The following is a 13,417-nucleotide window of genomic DNA, read 5'->3' on the forward strand; positions in this document are numbered from 1 at the left end:
GGCAATCAGAGGCTAGAGACACCAGAGCATGGGATTGCATCCCTGACCATCTTGACTAATAGCCATTGGTGGACTAGCCTCCATGAACTTATCTAGTTCTTTTTTTGAATCCCAGACAAAAATCTGGTTGAAAACAAATAAAGGCAAAGGTGGTCTCTCTCTGAGGCAGGCTTTCAGGATTCAGCTCTATGAGCTTGGTCTATCAGTTTATTGCCTCTTAGTGGGGTCTACCTTCTGCCCCTCCACTTGGGGCATACTGCTTTGCTGCCAGTCAGTGCAGCTTCAGGAAAGATCCGGCCTGTGACTATCTCCTTCTCAGCTGACCTGTCTCTGTTGTCAGCAATCTGAGGTGGAACAGCCTTCTTCCTGTTCACCAACCCTTCCTGTGACAGGTTTCCCTTTTTAAGTTCTTCCCACTCCAGGCTGATCTAGCCTTGCAGGTGTGCCTCATTAGGACTGAACAGGCCCAGAAGGGTTTGTTAGTCTCCCTCTCCTCCAAGCCAGAGTGAGGGCATGTCCCTTCACAAGAGCATAAAGAAAACCTGTCAGTTCCTCCTTGTTGCCCATTCCTATTATATGAGATAAAGAGCACACTAGAAATGAAAGGGCAGTAATTTTAAAATAAATATAACACAACCCTGCTTTACACACCATATATTCAATCTGAGTAAGCTCATGTGTATATATTTCTAGATGAAAGAATGCCTACGCAATAGGCATATGTATATCCTGAAGACCAGCTTCAGTGCATGCTTGTTTCAATAAGGAAAATTAATACAGTGCTTATGTACTATATGCAATTTTAAATCTTTCTTTACTTCTTTATTTCTAAAATGGGCGTTCTTCAAACCTGGTCATTTTTATGGAGTCTGCCATCCTACTCATAAGGATCTGAATCCAGGAACCACCAAGAATCTCAGAAAAACCAGAGTATTTCCTTCACAGGACTAAAGTTATCTAAATGATCTAACCGTTAAAACTAATATTAGCTATTTTAATTATTTACAACGGTCTTTAACTGGGGCAAGAAAATATGAATGACAAGCTAGCAAGGAGAGCCAGAGGAAATGGAGGAAACTAAGGATATGTGGGTAATGTAACTCCTTATATATCCTGGCATGAAGGATTACTTAATTCATTGATCATACAAAAGTGACCAAATCAGATTCAACAAACCTTTCCATACATATAAACAAAATCACCTTTGGGTTGGAAAAAGTACATGAACAATTACAGGGTAATTTCACTGAAGAGTTGCAAGTGCCTAAAACAGGAACTTACAATGGAAGTGCTTTCTTAAGTAGAATGCCACTACTTTCATGCAAAAAACCTAATGTAATATGGGCTACTCCTGTTGATGTGTGAGTGGGAGTCTATTTATATATGAGATGCTATGAAGTTTTTATTGCCTTGAGTTTGGGATGAATATAGTATTCATGACTCATGAAACTGTGAGGGAGTTATGCAGAACTTCCAAAACAAGTGGCAATAAAAAATTGATAGGTCCCATGTCTTCTGAAATGGGTTGCGAAGTTACGTTTAGGGGAGTCTTTTATCACTACATATATAGTGTACATTATAAGGCTCCAAAGTTACGAGTTATTACTATTTAAGAATTCCCCAGATGTTAAGGATATTTTACAAAAGAGAGAAGAGTTCTGAGAAAAGAAAACTCAAGGTCTAATGGCTAGATTTCCTCAATATACTGAGGAAACTCAGAAATGCTGCAGCCTTTCATAAAAGTGTATCACTGGTGCAGCTAGAAAGACTTTCCCTTTTTCCCAGTGACTGAGTGAATGAATTAAAAAAAAATTATATCAAACATTAGCGATTATATAATGTGCCAGATACAGTAGTGAAAAATAGGGAACTTGATGGCATTTAATGTTATGATTAAATAAAGGTATATATATATATATATATAAAAAGGGAAGTTGATTATGAATGATACAGCTTTAGGCAAAATATTGTAAGCGTTAATGACAGGGTTTACTTAATGAGCAATCCTGTTAGGGAAAAAATGGGGTTGTGTTAAAATTGACTTCTTTTCATTTACTGACAAAGTGAAGAATTAAGGCTAATATTTGCAATCAAACCTGCTTATGCTGTAAATTTAGCGAAATACACCTGTGCTGAAAAAGGCAGTAAATAAAAGGAACTGAAACCAAATAGTTTGTTCATAAGGACACTTGATCACAGGAATAATCAGAAAAGTAACTGTTTGATTAATAATGCACAGAGTCAGCTCAATCACGCATACCAAGGTCCCACCATTGTTGTTAAAACAAAGAGAATAAAAATGGAAGATTTATACAGCTATTCCAGCTTGCTGGAGAATAACAGTTCTTGAAGTGACTTTGCATTGCCTGTTGTTTTCTGCACTGTTTTTGCCACTCAATACATTTCTATTTTTTGAAAATGATCTTTATTAGTTCACAACACATACTGCAGAATGGATAGTAGTACTCAAATTACACAGTACTTGTAAATGTGAAGCAAACATCACATAACTCATCAGTTCAGAAAAACAAAAAGTCATTTATAAATGAACAGCAAGCACTACATAACTGATAAGCTTAGGAAAACAGTCATATTTATAAATGTACAGTAAGCACTACCCAGTTCCTAGCAGCACCCAAAACTCCAGGCCAAAGAGCACTGCAGCAGAGAACGCTACTGTGGCAAACTGTTAAAGTGCTCTTTCAAATCCTCCCTCAACCGTACAGCTCCGCATTGAGTTCTTGTAATGACCCTTCTGTCTGGCTGTTCAAAGTCTGCAGTCAGCTGCTCTACCTCTACCTTTCACCCCGGAGGCAGCTTTTCCTCCTTTGCCTCATAGATATTATGCAGGACACAACAGACAACTATAACCATTGGGACATTTTTCTCCCTGAGATCCAATCTAACGAGTAAACACTATCAGCATTGCTTCAACCTACTAACTATCATTCTGCACCTGCTCAATTGGTATTTGAACCTTTCCTTGGTGCTGTCAAAATGGCTAATGTATGGCTTCATGAGCCAGGGGAACAAGGGGTAAGCTGGGTCCCCCAGAATCACTATTGGGATTTCCATATTGCCAATGGTAATCAACTGTTTGGGAAAGAAAATCCATGCTTGCAGGTTTATGAACAGTGCCAGGGTTCTTAAAGATGTGAGCATCATGCAATTCCTCTGACCAGCCCACCCTAATATTGGTGATGAAATGTCCCTGACAATCCACCTATGCTTGTATAACTATAGAAAAGTACCCTTTCTGATGATGTACTCTGTGACAAAGTGAGTTGGAGCCAAAATAGGGATAAGCATGCCATCTATTGCTCTGCTGCGGTTCAGGAATCCCATTGCTGCAAATCCAAGCTCTATGTCCTTCACATTTCCAAGAGTCACAGGGGATGATTAATGGCCCTGCACATTTGCATGATAATGGTCCCCCACTGTGGATTTTCCAACTCAAAACTGATTTCCCACTGAGCAGTAACAATCCAGGATTGCAAGCGTCCAGAATATGTTATTATTAATAATAATAATTAATAATAATGCATCCTTGTTAAAATCTTGAAATGGATTTCAAATAAAACCTGACTTTTCTCCTTAGAGATATAGAATTTCTTATACTTATTAGAAATTTTCAGGCACTGAGGTAAAATTATTTTGTTACCTAGGTAGCTGATGAGTTTTTAAGATAACATGGACAGAAAAAAAGTACTGGGTTTGTGTCTTCCTTTATTTATTTGATTCTTTATGATATAAAGAATCCTTGAAAGTTTGTTTTGTTTTACTTATTTATATTAGAAATTCTGGTTGCTTCTTTGCTGTTTTTTCCTTAGAAGACTCTCTGAATAACTAGAGAAATAGCAAGATTATGACATGACAAATATCAAAGAAGAGAAATCTGAGCAAGAGGAAAGTATTTTAGGCAGATGTTTAAAATTTGGGGGGGGTTCTTTCTTTTTTTTAAATTATTTTTGCTTTTGTAGCACATATTAAACTTCAGCTGACAAACAGCTGGAAGGAAAGTTCTTTGTGAAAAAAATCACCACCCTGTCTCAGGGTGTAACAGGGTGGTTTGCCCATGAGCTGGAGAGCCTAGGGCTAAGCCAGCTCTGATTACAGGATGAGACACACATGCATTTAATTAGGTGATCCCAAAGTAAAACATAGCAGGAAGCTGCAGAGATGGCACTTTTGCAATGAGGGAACTGCAGAGTGAAGCTACAGGGAGAGAGGTATCCTGCAGTGGTCCCTGAGGAAGGGACAGTTCCTCAGGTGGAAGGAGGGGCTGTGCCCAACTTAAGCCTGGGTTGAAGACTGTTTTTGTGTCTGAGAACTTTATTAATTTAATTAAAAAGACCTCACACTCTAAGAAGGGCTGTGACTGAAAGAGAAGCGGTGGAGTTTGTCGAAAACAGGGCCAGGAGGCACAGCCAAGGCACACCTGGCCATGAGGGGGTGTTTGGGTAGCAGCCGGCTCTGTTACAGGCCCTAAAAAGGCTGCCACTCTAATGCCTGGTCTACAGTGGGCGGGGGGATTGATCTAAGTTACGCAACTTCAGCTATGTGAATAACTTTTCCCCGTTTGCCTCATAGATATTAGATAGGTATAGATATGTGAATAACGTAGCTGAAGTCAACGTACTTAGATCTACTTACCGTAGCGTTTTGGCTGTGGTAAGTCGACAGCTGATGCTCCCCAGTCGACTCCACCTGCGCCTCTTGCTCCAGCTGAGTACCGGAGTTGATGGGAGAGTGCTCGGCAGTCGATTTATCGCGTCTAGACTAGACACGATAAATTGACCCCCGCTGGATCAATTGCTGCCTGTTGATGCAGCAGGTAATGTAGACAAGCCCTAATTCTCTGAGGAGTGCTCCAGCAAAAACAAAGAAAAGCAACACTTGGTATTACTGATATTTTTAAGATGGAACACAGAAAAAATGAACAAAAAAAAATCTTCCAACTTTCTCTACTCAAGGTTTTTTTTCTTTAATGTCACCTTTAAGGGTGGTAACAATGGCTGCAATAAGATGGTTTTTATATTTTCACCTCATGCATCACAAATATGATCTCTTATTTTTCTGCACAGACAATATTAGACTACAGCTAAATAACAGATTTATCTGAACAGATAAAGACAACAACTGTATAAGGGAAAGTTTACAACAAAGATGTCTCACAACCTGATTAAAGCATGGTTCCACATTATAGTGTCAATGTTACCAAGCCTCTGTCTAAGGCTGTGTAGCATGGTTTGTGAATGTGATTAAAACATGGTTAGACTCTGTTACATCACAAGATAGAACTGTATTTTACATACCTACAACATAGTTGTTATTGTAATGAAATTTGGGCCCTAAGGAGCAGAGCTACTTTCAGGTGGTGGAGCTATAAGTAAGACTTGGCTCTTTATGAACAGTTCACCTAATATAGTGTTTTACTGCAATCATAATACAAATAATTTTAAATTTAAAGTGCTTTATGTTATGTTATATCACGCCACTTAGGGAAAAGAAAGGGTTTGAGCTGCCAGTGGTAAGATTCAAGTCTGCAGCTCTTATGCAGCACTTTTCATCAGTAGATCTCAAAGCTCTTTACAAATGATTTTAACATCATAAATGGTAATTGTTTAAAAAAACTAATCCTATTTTAGTCATGGGTGTCACTTCAGTTTTTTCCAAAGGAAGGAGACTTTTATCACCTTTAGAGTTCCTGGATATTGACAACTCCATTAACTTCCTGCATGACAAACTAGTAGTGTCTGTGGTGAAACTGAGGATTATAAGCACTCAGCCATTGGTTTCACTTCTCACAACAAACCAATTATTCACCAGCATGCCAGGAATTCCATTCCATTGTGGTTTACTCAAATGAAAACACTTGAGCAATGGTCAATATCCTACTGGTGAAATCCTTTTTGTAAAAAAATAATTCTAATAAACTGATAATTTCACTTATAAAAAAACCACACATTATTAATGACCATAGGGAAAAGTAATTCTGCTAGCCCAATGGTACCCTGGTCTCTAGATGTATCACAGTACAAGTATGAAAAATAATAATAATAATGAGATAGAGACATCTAAATTCTCTCTCTCTTCCTGCCCACTAACAATAATAAGTTTAAAATAACGAAAACATTAAATGCCTGATATAAAACCACAATTAAAAGAATTTCAAAGTTAGGACTTACAAAAGTTAAGCACACTAGGAGCCATCCAAAAGTAGTTTAGAAGAGGATAGCTAAGTGTGCTTACAAGTGGTGGAGGGTCTCATTGCCTGGTTTAATACCAGATCCTTAATATTATAACTAGGGCTGTCAAGCGATTAAAAAAATTAATCATGATTAATCACGTGATTAATCGCACTGTTAAACAATAATAGAATACCATTTATTTAAATATTTTTGGATTTTTTTACATTTTTAAATACATTGATTTCAATTACAACACAGAATACAAAGTGTACAGTGCTCACTTTATATTTATTTTTGATTACAAGTATTTGCACTGTAAAAAAACAAAAGAAGTAGTATTTTTCAATTCACTTAATACAAGTACAGTAGTGCAATCTCTTTATCATGGAAGTTGAACTTACAAATGTAGAATTATGTACAAAAAAACCTGTCCTCAAAAATAAAACAATGTAAAATTTTAGAGCCTGCAAGTCCACTCAGTCCTACTTCTTGTTCAGCCAATCGGTCAGACAAACAAATTTGTTTATATTTGCAGAAGATAATGTTGCCCACTTCTTGTTCACAATGTCACCTGAAAGTGAAAACAGGCATTCTTATGGCACTGTTGTAGCCAGCATCACATTATATTTACATGCCAGATGTACTAAAGATTCATATGTCCCCTTCAACCACCATTCCAGGGGCATGTGTCCATGCTGATGACAGGTTCTACTCGATGACAATCCAAAGCAGTGCGGATTGATGCATGGTCATTTTCATTATCTGAGTCAGATGCTACCAGCAGAAGGTTGATTTTCTTTTTTGGTGGTTCGGGTTTTATAGTTTCCGCATCGGAGTGTTGCTCGTTTAAGACTTCTGAAAGCATGTTCCACACCTCATCCCTCTCAGATTTTAGAAGGCACTTCAAATTCTTAAATCTTGGGTTGAGTGCTGTAGCTATCTTTAGAAATCTCACATTGGTACCTTCTTTGCATTTTGTCAAATCTGCAGTGAAAGTGTTCTTAAAATGAACCCACATGTGCTGGGTCATCATCCAAGACTGCTATAGCATAATATATATGGCAGAATGCGGGTAAAACAGAGCAGGAGACATAGAATTTTTCCCCAAGGAGTTCAGTCACAAATTTAATGAATGCATTATTTTTTTAATGAGCATCATCAGCATGGAAGCATGTCCTCTGGAATGGTGGCTGAAGCATGAAGGGGCATATGAATGTTTAGCATATCTGGCCCGTAAATACCTTGCAATGCCGGCTACAACAGTACCATGCAAATGCCTGCTCTCACTTTCAGGTGACATTGTAAATAAGAAGAGGGCATTATCTCTTGTAAATGTAAACAAACTTGTTTGTCTGAGCGATTGGCTGAACAAAAGAAGTAAGACCGAGTGGACTTGTAGGCTCTGAAGTTTTACATTGTTTTGTTTTTGAATACAGCTATATAACAAAAAAATCTACATTTGTAAGTTGCACTTTCAAAAAGAAGAGATTGCACTACAGTATTTGTATGAGGTGAATTGAAAAATACTATTTCTTTGATCATTTTTACAGTGCAAATATTTGTAATAAAAAATAATATACACTTTGATTTCAATTACAACACAGAATACAATATATATGAAAATGTAGAAGAACATCCAAAATATTTAATAAATTTCAATTGGTATTCTATTGTTTAACTGTGTGATTGAAACTGCGATTAATTTTTTAAATTGCGATTAATTTTTTTTAGTTAATCGCATGAGTTAACTGCGATTAATCGACAGCCCTAGTTATAACCTATCATTTCAAATGACTTTCCTCAACTTTTTCTTAAATAATCCAGTATGTTTTAATCCAGGGACAAACAGATTTTTCTGGCCACTATCAAATGCAATGTGACGACTAAAATAAAGCTCACATGCATGTTTTGTTTTCACAGTAAAATACAGTTTATGGATCAAATTAGACCATCACAAATATACACTCACATATAACATGCAAAAATGGAAAGTTTTAGACAACCTCAACTAGTGGAGTTGCTGTCAGTCACCTATAATAAAAACTACATAGATAAATATAAGCTACATTTCCACACAACAATCTCTTTAAACATAGATTTTAGAGAGACTGAAAGCAAAACAAGCATATATTATATAATATAAATAGTCCCTCTCTACTCTACAGTTGCTGTAACAAGAACTCCTGACCATTGGGAGCCAGGGTTTTGCATGTTTTTGCTGCTGTGATAGCCAGAACATGACTAGACCTATCATTGCTCTATAGCACAATTTAATAACATTATCTTATGGGGAAAAAAACCCCAAAAACCAAAAAACCACATACATACCAGTCAGGAAAACAATGCTAACAACAAAAACTAATGTTAAGTGCCTACTCTTCAGAAGAACTGATAGTCAGCAACATTCCCATTTAAAAATAAAATCTGTCTTAACTGTCACTGAAATAATACCTTCACGATACATATTTAACATTCTAACACAACTAACACAATGTTAGATTCTAACATAATGTTTGATTTCCTCTACAAAACAGGTTTTTTGTTTTTTTTTCTTGGGCTGAAAACTCAACAATGGACAATTAGAAATATTAATTACAGGAAAAAGAAAGTTGGTCTTCAAAATAAAAATTTCATCTTATCTGTACACAGCAAAACATTAAAAATGTGTTTATTTCAAGGTTGGAGGGAGGAAGAATGATAAAGGACCCTTTCCTCTTGACTGAGGCTGTCTATCAACCTTCAACCTACTGAGAGTTTGATGTGGAAATTTTAAATCCCCCAAGTACCATGTAAGTATAATGCAAAACAATTATAGGCTCCAGATGTAGCATCTCTAGAAGTAACTTCATAACTGCCCTTTTGTCAAATATATAATATACATGGAACATTCATTCACTCATTATACATGTCTATGTGTTCTGGCCAGCAGGAGACAAATGTGCTACATTACACAGTACACCTTTCTTGTGACCCACCATGACATTATCACTTTAAACCTGGATCAATTTGTAATCACCACAGGTAGTGCTTAATGTGCTGCACATTCTAATTGAAGCAGCAAAAAATAGCCAACCATTACCCTTCTCTTACAGATATACACACTTTTATTTAAACTCTCACCTAGCTTTCACAGATCTTTAGACTGCAAACTCTATGGGGCAGGAACTTGTGTGTTTGACACAGTTCACTTATTGAGCAACACCATGCACAGTTAGCACAACGAACCATCAATAATACTATTGAATAAACAAACAAAAATCCCCAAACAAACCAACAAGAAATGGGATAAATGCCATTCCTCTGAAATAATGGTTGGTGATTGGGGGAGGAATCACACCTTTGATTGTCTCTGATTATACTTATGATTCACTCCTGGTTAGACCCTTGATGAGGCAAGATAGCCCAGGAAAAGTATAGTGCCTCTCAAATAGCTAGTTTGAGTTAAGTGCATATCCCAATTAAAAAAACAACAACAACAAAAAAAAAAACAGACCAGTTTGGTTCTTTTATTTCTGTTCGGAGACAAGTTGTGTTAACTGCACATAGCAACAAAGAGTTAATTAACCAAATCCTCTTACCACCTGTCACTTAGAATGAAATGATCACATAAGATCTTTAGTGAAGAACAAATCCTGAGGAATTAAGGTTTGGTCTCATAATGCATTAGAAATAGAATGGCTTCCCTTCCCCCTTCCCTGCACCATGAACACGCACTCACCCTCTGGGTGATGGTTTTCCCCTCTTTGACTTGCACTGCCAAGCCCAAATCAGACAATCTGCAGTTGCCATTATCATCCAGGAGAACATTTTCTGGCTTCATGTCCCTGTACAGGATTCTGATGGAGTGGAGATGCAGAATCCCGCAGGTGATCTGAGCCGAATAAAAGATGATCCTGTTCATTTCCAAGCCCCTCTCTCCCACGTTGTAGATGTGGTATTTAAGATCCCCTCCATTCATGAGGCTCATAACAAGACACAGGTGGTTCTTGCTCTCATAGGCATATGCCAGGGTGACTATGAAAGGGCTGTTAACTTTCTCCAGGATCTCCTTCTCCAGAAGAGCCATCTTCTCCCCACCTTTCTTCTTCAGCCTCTTCTTATCCAGTTTCTTGCAGGCATACATCTTGCCGGTATTTTTCACCTGGATGGCACAAACCTAGAGGATCAAGATGGAAAGAGAAAGGAAGGGGCTTTACAAATACAGACTGGAGGTGAATTAAGAGCAGAGGTGGATGGGGTCTAAGGAAGCAAGATGTACCTTGCCATCCTTTCAGAGGGCACTGCTAGTGATCAGCCTGACAGAGCACTGGATGGGGATATAATGGGAGTAGGGAGTTGGTCTATTCTGCACGGAGGGGAGCCTGTCTTATCCTTATCCAAAACTCTTGAGGACCTGATGGAGTTTTCAGAAGTTCCCTTTACTGACCAGCATGTGGATGCTTTGGGGCAATAAAGAGGAGAAGGAGTTACATCACACTGGTTTGCCCAAGGAGGAAGTTAGTTTATCAAGGTCTTTGACATCTGCCTAGTCTATTATAGGCTCCTCTTTGCATTGCCCATACCCACCCACAAGACCAGGGAAGGGATGGATGGCAGTCGCCTTACCTCTCCGAAGCCACCTTTGCCCAGCACTCGAAACTCGTAGAAGTACTTCTCATTCACTGGCTGCCTCTCAAAGACTTTCCACTGCAGGAACTTGTCATAGAAGGGGGTTCTCTGGAAGTCCTGGAAGGGTTTGTCCCGGAGGAAGGCCCTGGTCTCCTCCTTGGCCAGCTGCATGATACTCTCATAGTCCTTCTCGGTGGCTGCCTGGCACTTGCTGGCCAGGTCTGAGCTCATGAAGGCTAGGAAGCCCTTGGAGCCAGACTTCAGGAAATTGGTGACCAAGCTCTGCATGATGCCACTCTTGGCATTGTCCTCCGCCAGCTCCCAGTTGGACACCTCATCCAGGAAGTCCTTGGCCACCAGGTATTCAGGCATGGTTTCTAAGAAATCCCTGAAGAACCTTTTGCCAATGGGCTGCTGCTCGCAGATGCTCTCATACTCAGCCGGGAGGGCCTGCCTGACCTCTGTGCAATGCTCAGGCTTGGGCAGTGAGAGGCTCTTGCGCCTCCTCTGCATCTCCTTGGTGTCCCCATCTGTGCTCTTCCTGGCCTGCAGGTATGCTGTGTTGGCAATCAGGTTGTCCAGGCCCCCCATGTCACACATCTTGGCGAGCTCTTGGGTTGGCAAAGCCTGGTTGGGGCAAAGTCACTCACTGGTCCTGGGGCTGTCCTGCACCTCTCCCTGCCAGTGTGTGTTCGTGTGGCCTTCAGAGAGACACTGAGGAGACTAGCTACTTTAGCATTAAATACCTCTCAAGGATTTTCGCTAAGTACCTTTAGGTGTATGTACCATTTGTGGAAAGTGACTGGTAAGAGGTTTCTCTTTAAGGAGCTTTGGAGTTGCTATCTATAGCCAGCGGGATGACATCCCAGGAAAACCTTCCCACTGCCGTCACTGAATAGACACAGCTTGGCTGGTGACCCTCAGCACAGACCCTTTCCTGCCCCTTAAATGTGCCAGGATTCCCACCCACACCCAGTGTCCAGGGCCCCTGGAGTGTGCCAGAATTCTACACCCACCCACTGTTTACTGACTCCTTATGCTCTGCAAGTGTGCCTGCTACACACACTCCATGGCACTTTGCCTTTTGGGGTAGGGTCAAAATCCCACACACATCCACTGCTCATGGCACCCTGAACTGGGGGGTGGGGTACACAAAATCTCCTTGACTTCTTCCCATTGCATCCTGAGCTTTGGGGTACTGGAAATTACATTAAAACATATATAAAATAAAACAAAAGCTGTTACAAGTTGTAAAAGCCATTCAAAAGTCAAAGCCATCTCTGAAACATAAGTCAGAAGAGAGGAACAGCAGAAAAAGTGCAGGGGATGTTTGGGGTTGTTTAATAATCATTCAGTTCTGATCGCTGAGCACTATCACATCCTTCAACTCACAGCAAAAGAAATGCCAAAGCTTGTGAGCTGCACATATACGGTGCACAAACTTCACTGCTGTCATACGCTGCTCCCTCTAAAGGAACAGAAATTGGATTAGATGAAGAACAGGCTAAAAACTGCTGCTGTTCTAAAAATAATGATCCGTGTGTACAACCAGAACACCACAGAATCCTGGTCTCCTTCACATATAGCGAAGTGGAAACAATCTGAACTTGTTTAAGAGACAAGTGATTCTCCATTACACTCCTAAAAATATCTTCTTCGCCCCAGCCCCCCAAACAAACAAACAAACCATCCCCTACCATACATTGCAAACTACCGTCCAAACTTTCTGAATCCTGAAAATGTCACTTAAGACAAGAGAGTCCTGAAAACAGATTCCAAGAGTGTCTACTTACTTTAGCTCTTGGTAATTCAAGGAGACTGGAAATATATTATGAACTTAGCTGATTGGGAATATATTTGTGAAAAAATATTCTGTTTCCCAATGACTATTTATAAACAATGGAATATAAAAAAATGTTATTGCCTGTACATACTTTGATCATTTTGATCACTATTTTATTAGCTATTATGCATTGTTATTTAAGGTAAAGATTAAAGTACTAAAAACTAAGTTTCTAGCAACAGTAAAACAATTCCTCTTCAACGAAAGAGAGATGTCGGTAGTCCTTATTGCCTCCATTGTTCTATACATACTACTTACTTATCTGAAAACAGCAATTTTAATGAAAATGGACAAAAATTGCCAATAGAAGAAATTTTTGTAACTATCATCTCTAAAGGCATTGTATTTTCTTATTGTGAGTTGGTTTGCCATTCTCAGATGTTTTATATACTATGTTGTTTAATGATACAACATGATTTTAAAAAAATGTAAATGCAAATTAATCTTACCAGCACTTCGCTGATAGGCAATAGAGAGCAAATTGCTTCCTGTATCTTACATCTCTTAAAGCAGTGGTTCCCAAAGTAGGGGCGTCGCTTGTTCAGGGAAAGCCCTTGGCGGGCCGGGCCGGTTTATTTACCTGCCGCGTCCGCAGGTTCAGCTGATTGCAGCTCCCAGTGGCCATGGTTCACCGCTCGGCCAATGGGAGCTGCAGGAAGTGGCACAGGCTGAGGGACATTCTGGTTGCCGCTTCCCACAGCCCCCATTGGCCTGGAGTGGCGAACCGCGGCCACTGGGAGCTGCGATCGGCCGAACCTGCGGATGCGGCAGGTAA

General features: G+C 39.5%; 1 protein-coding gene across 1 annotated transcript in view; it reads right to left on the bottom strand.

The window, feature by feature from the left end:
- GRK7 (G protein-coupled receptor kinase 7) overlaps positions 1 to 13,165 on the bottom strand; it is a 33,182-nt gene extending 20,017 nt beyond the window's left edge. The window contains exons 1-2 of the mRNA XM_007054993.4: positions 10,797 to 13,165; positions 9,910 to 10,347 (exon numbers count right to left, since the gene is read on the bottom strand). Coding sequence (XP_007055055.1) covers positions 9,910 to 10,347; positions 10,797 to 11,399 — 1,041 coding nt within the window. The 5' untranslated portion in view covers positions 11,400 to 13,165. The remainder of the gene's footprint in view (positions 1 to 9,909; positions 10,348 to 10,796) is intronic.
- Positions 13,166 to 13,417: the final 252 nt, after the last annotated feature.

This window comes from Chelonia mydas, chromosome 9 (assembly GCF_015237465.2).
Source record: "Chelonia mydas isolate rCheMyd1 chromosome 9, rCheMyd1.pri.v2, whole genome shotgun sequence".
NCBI lineage: Eukaryota > Metazoa > Chordata > Testudines > Cheloniidae > Chelonia > Chelonia mydas.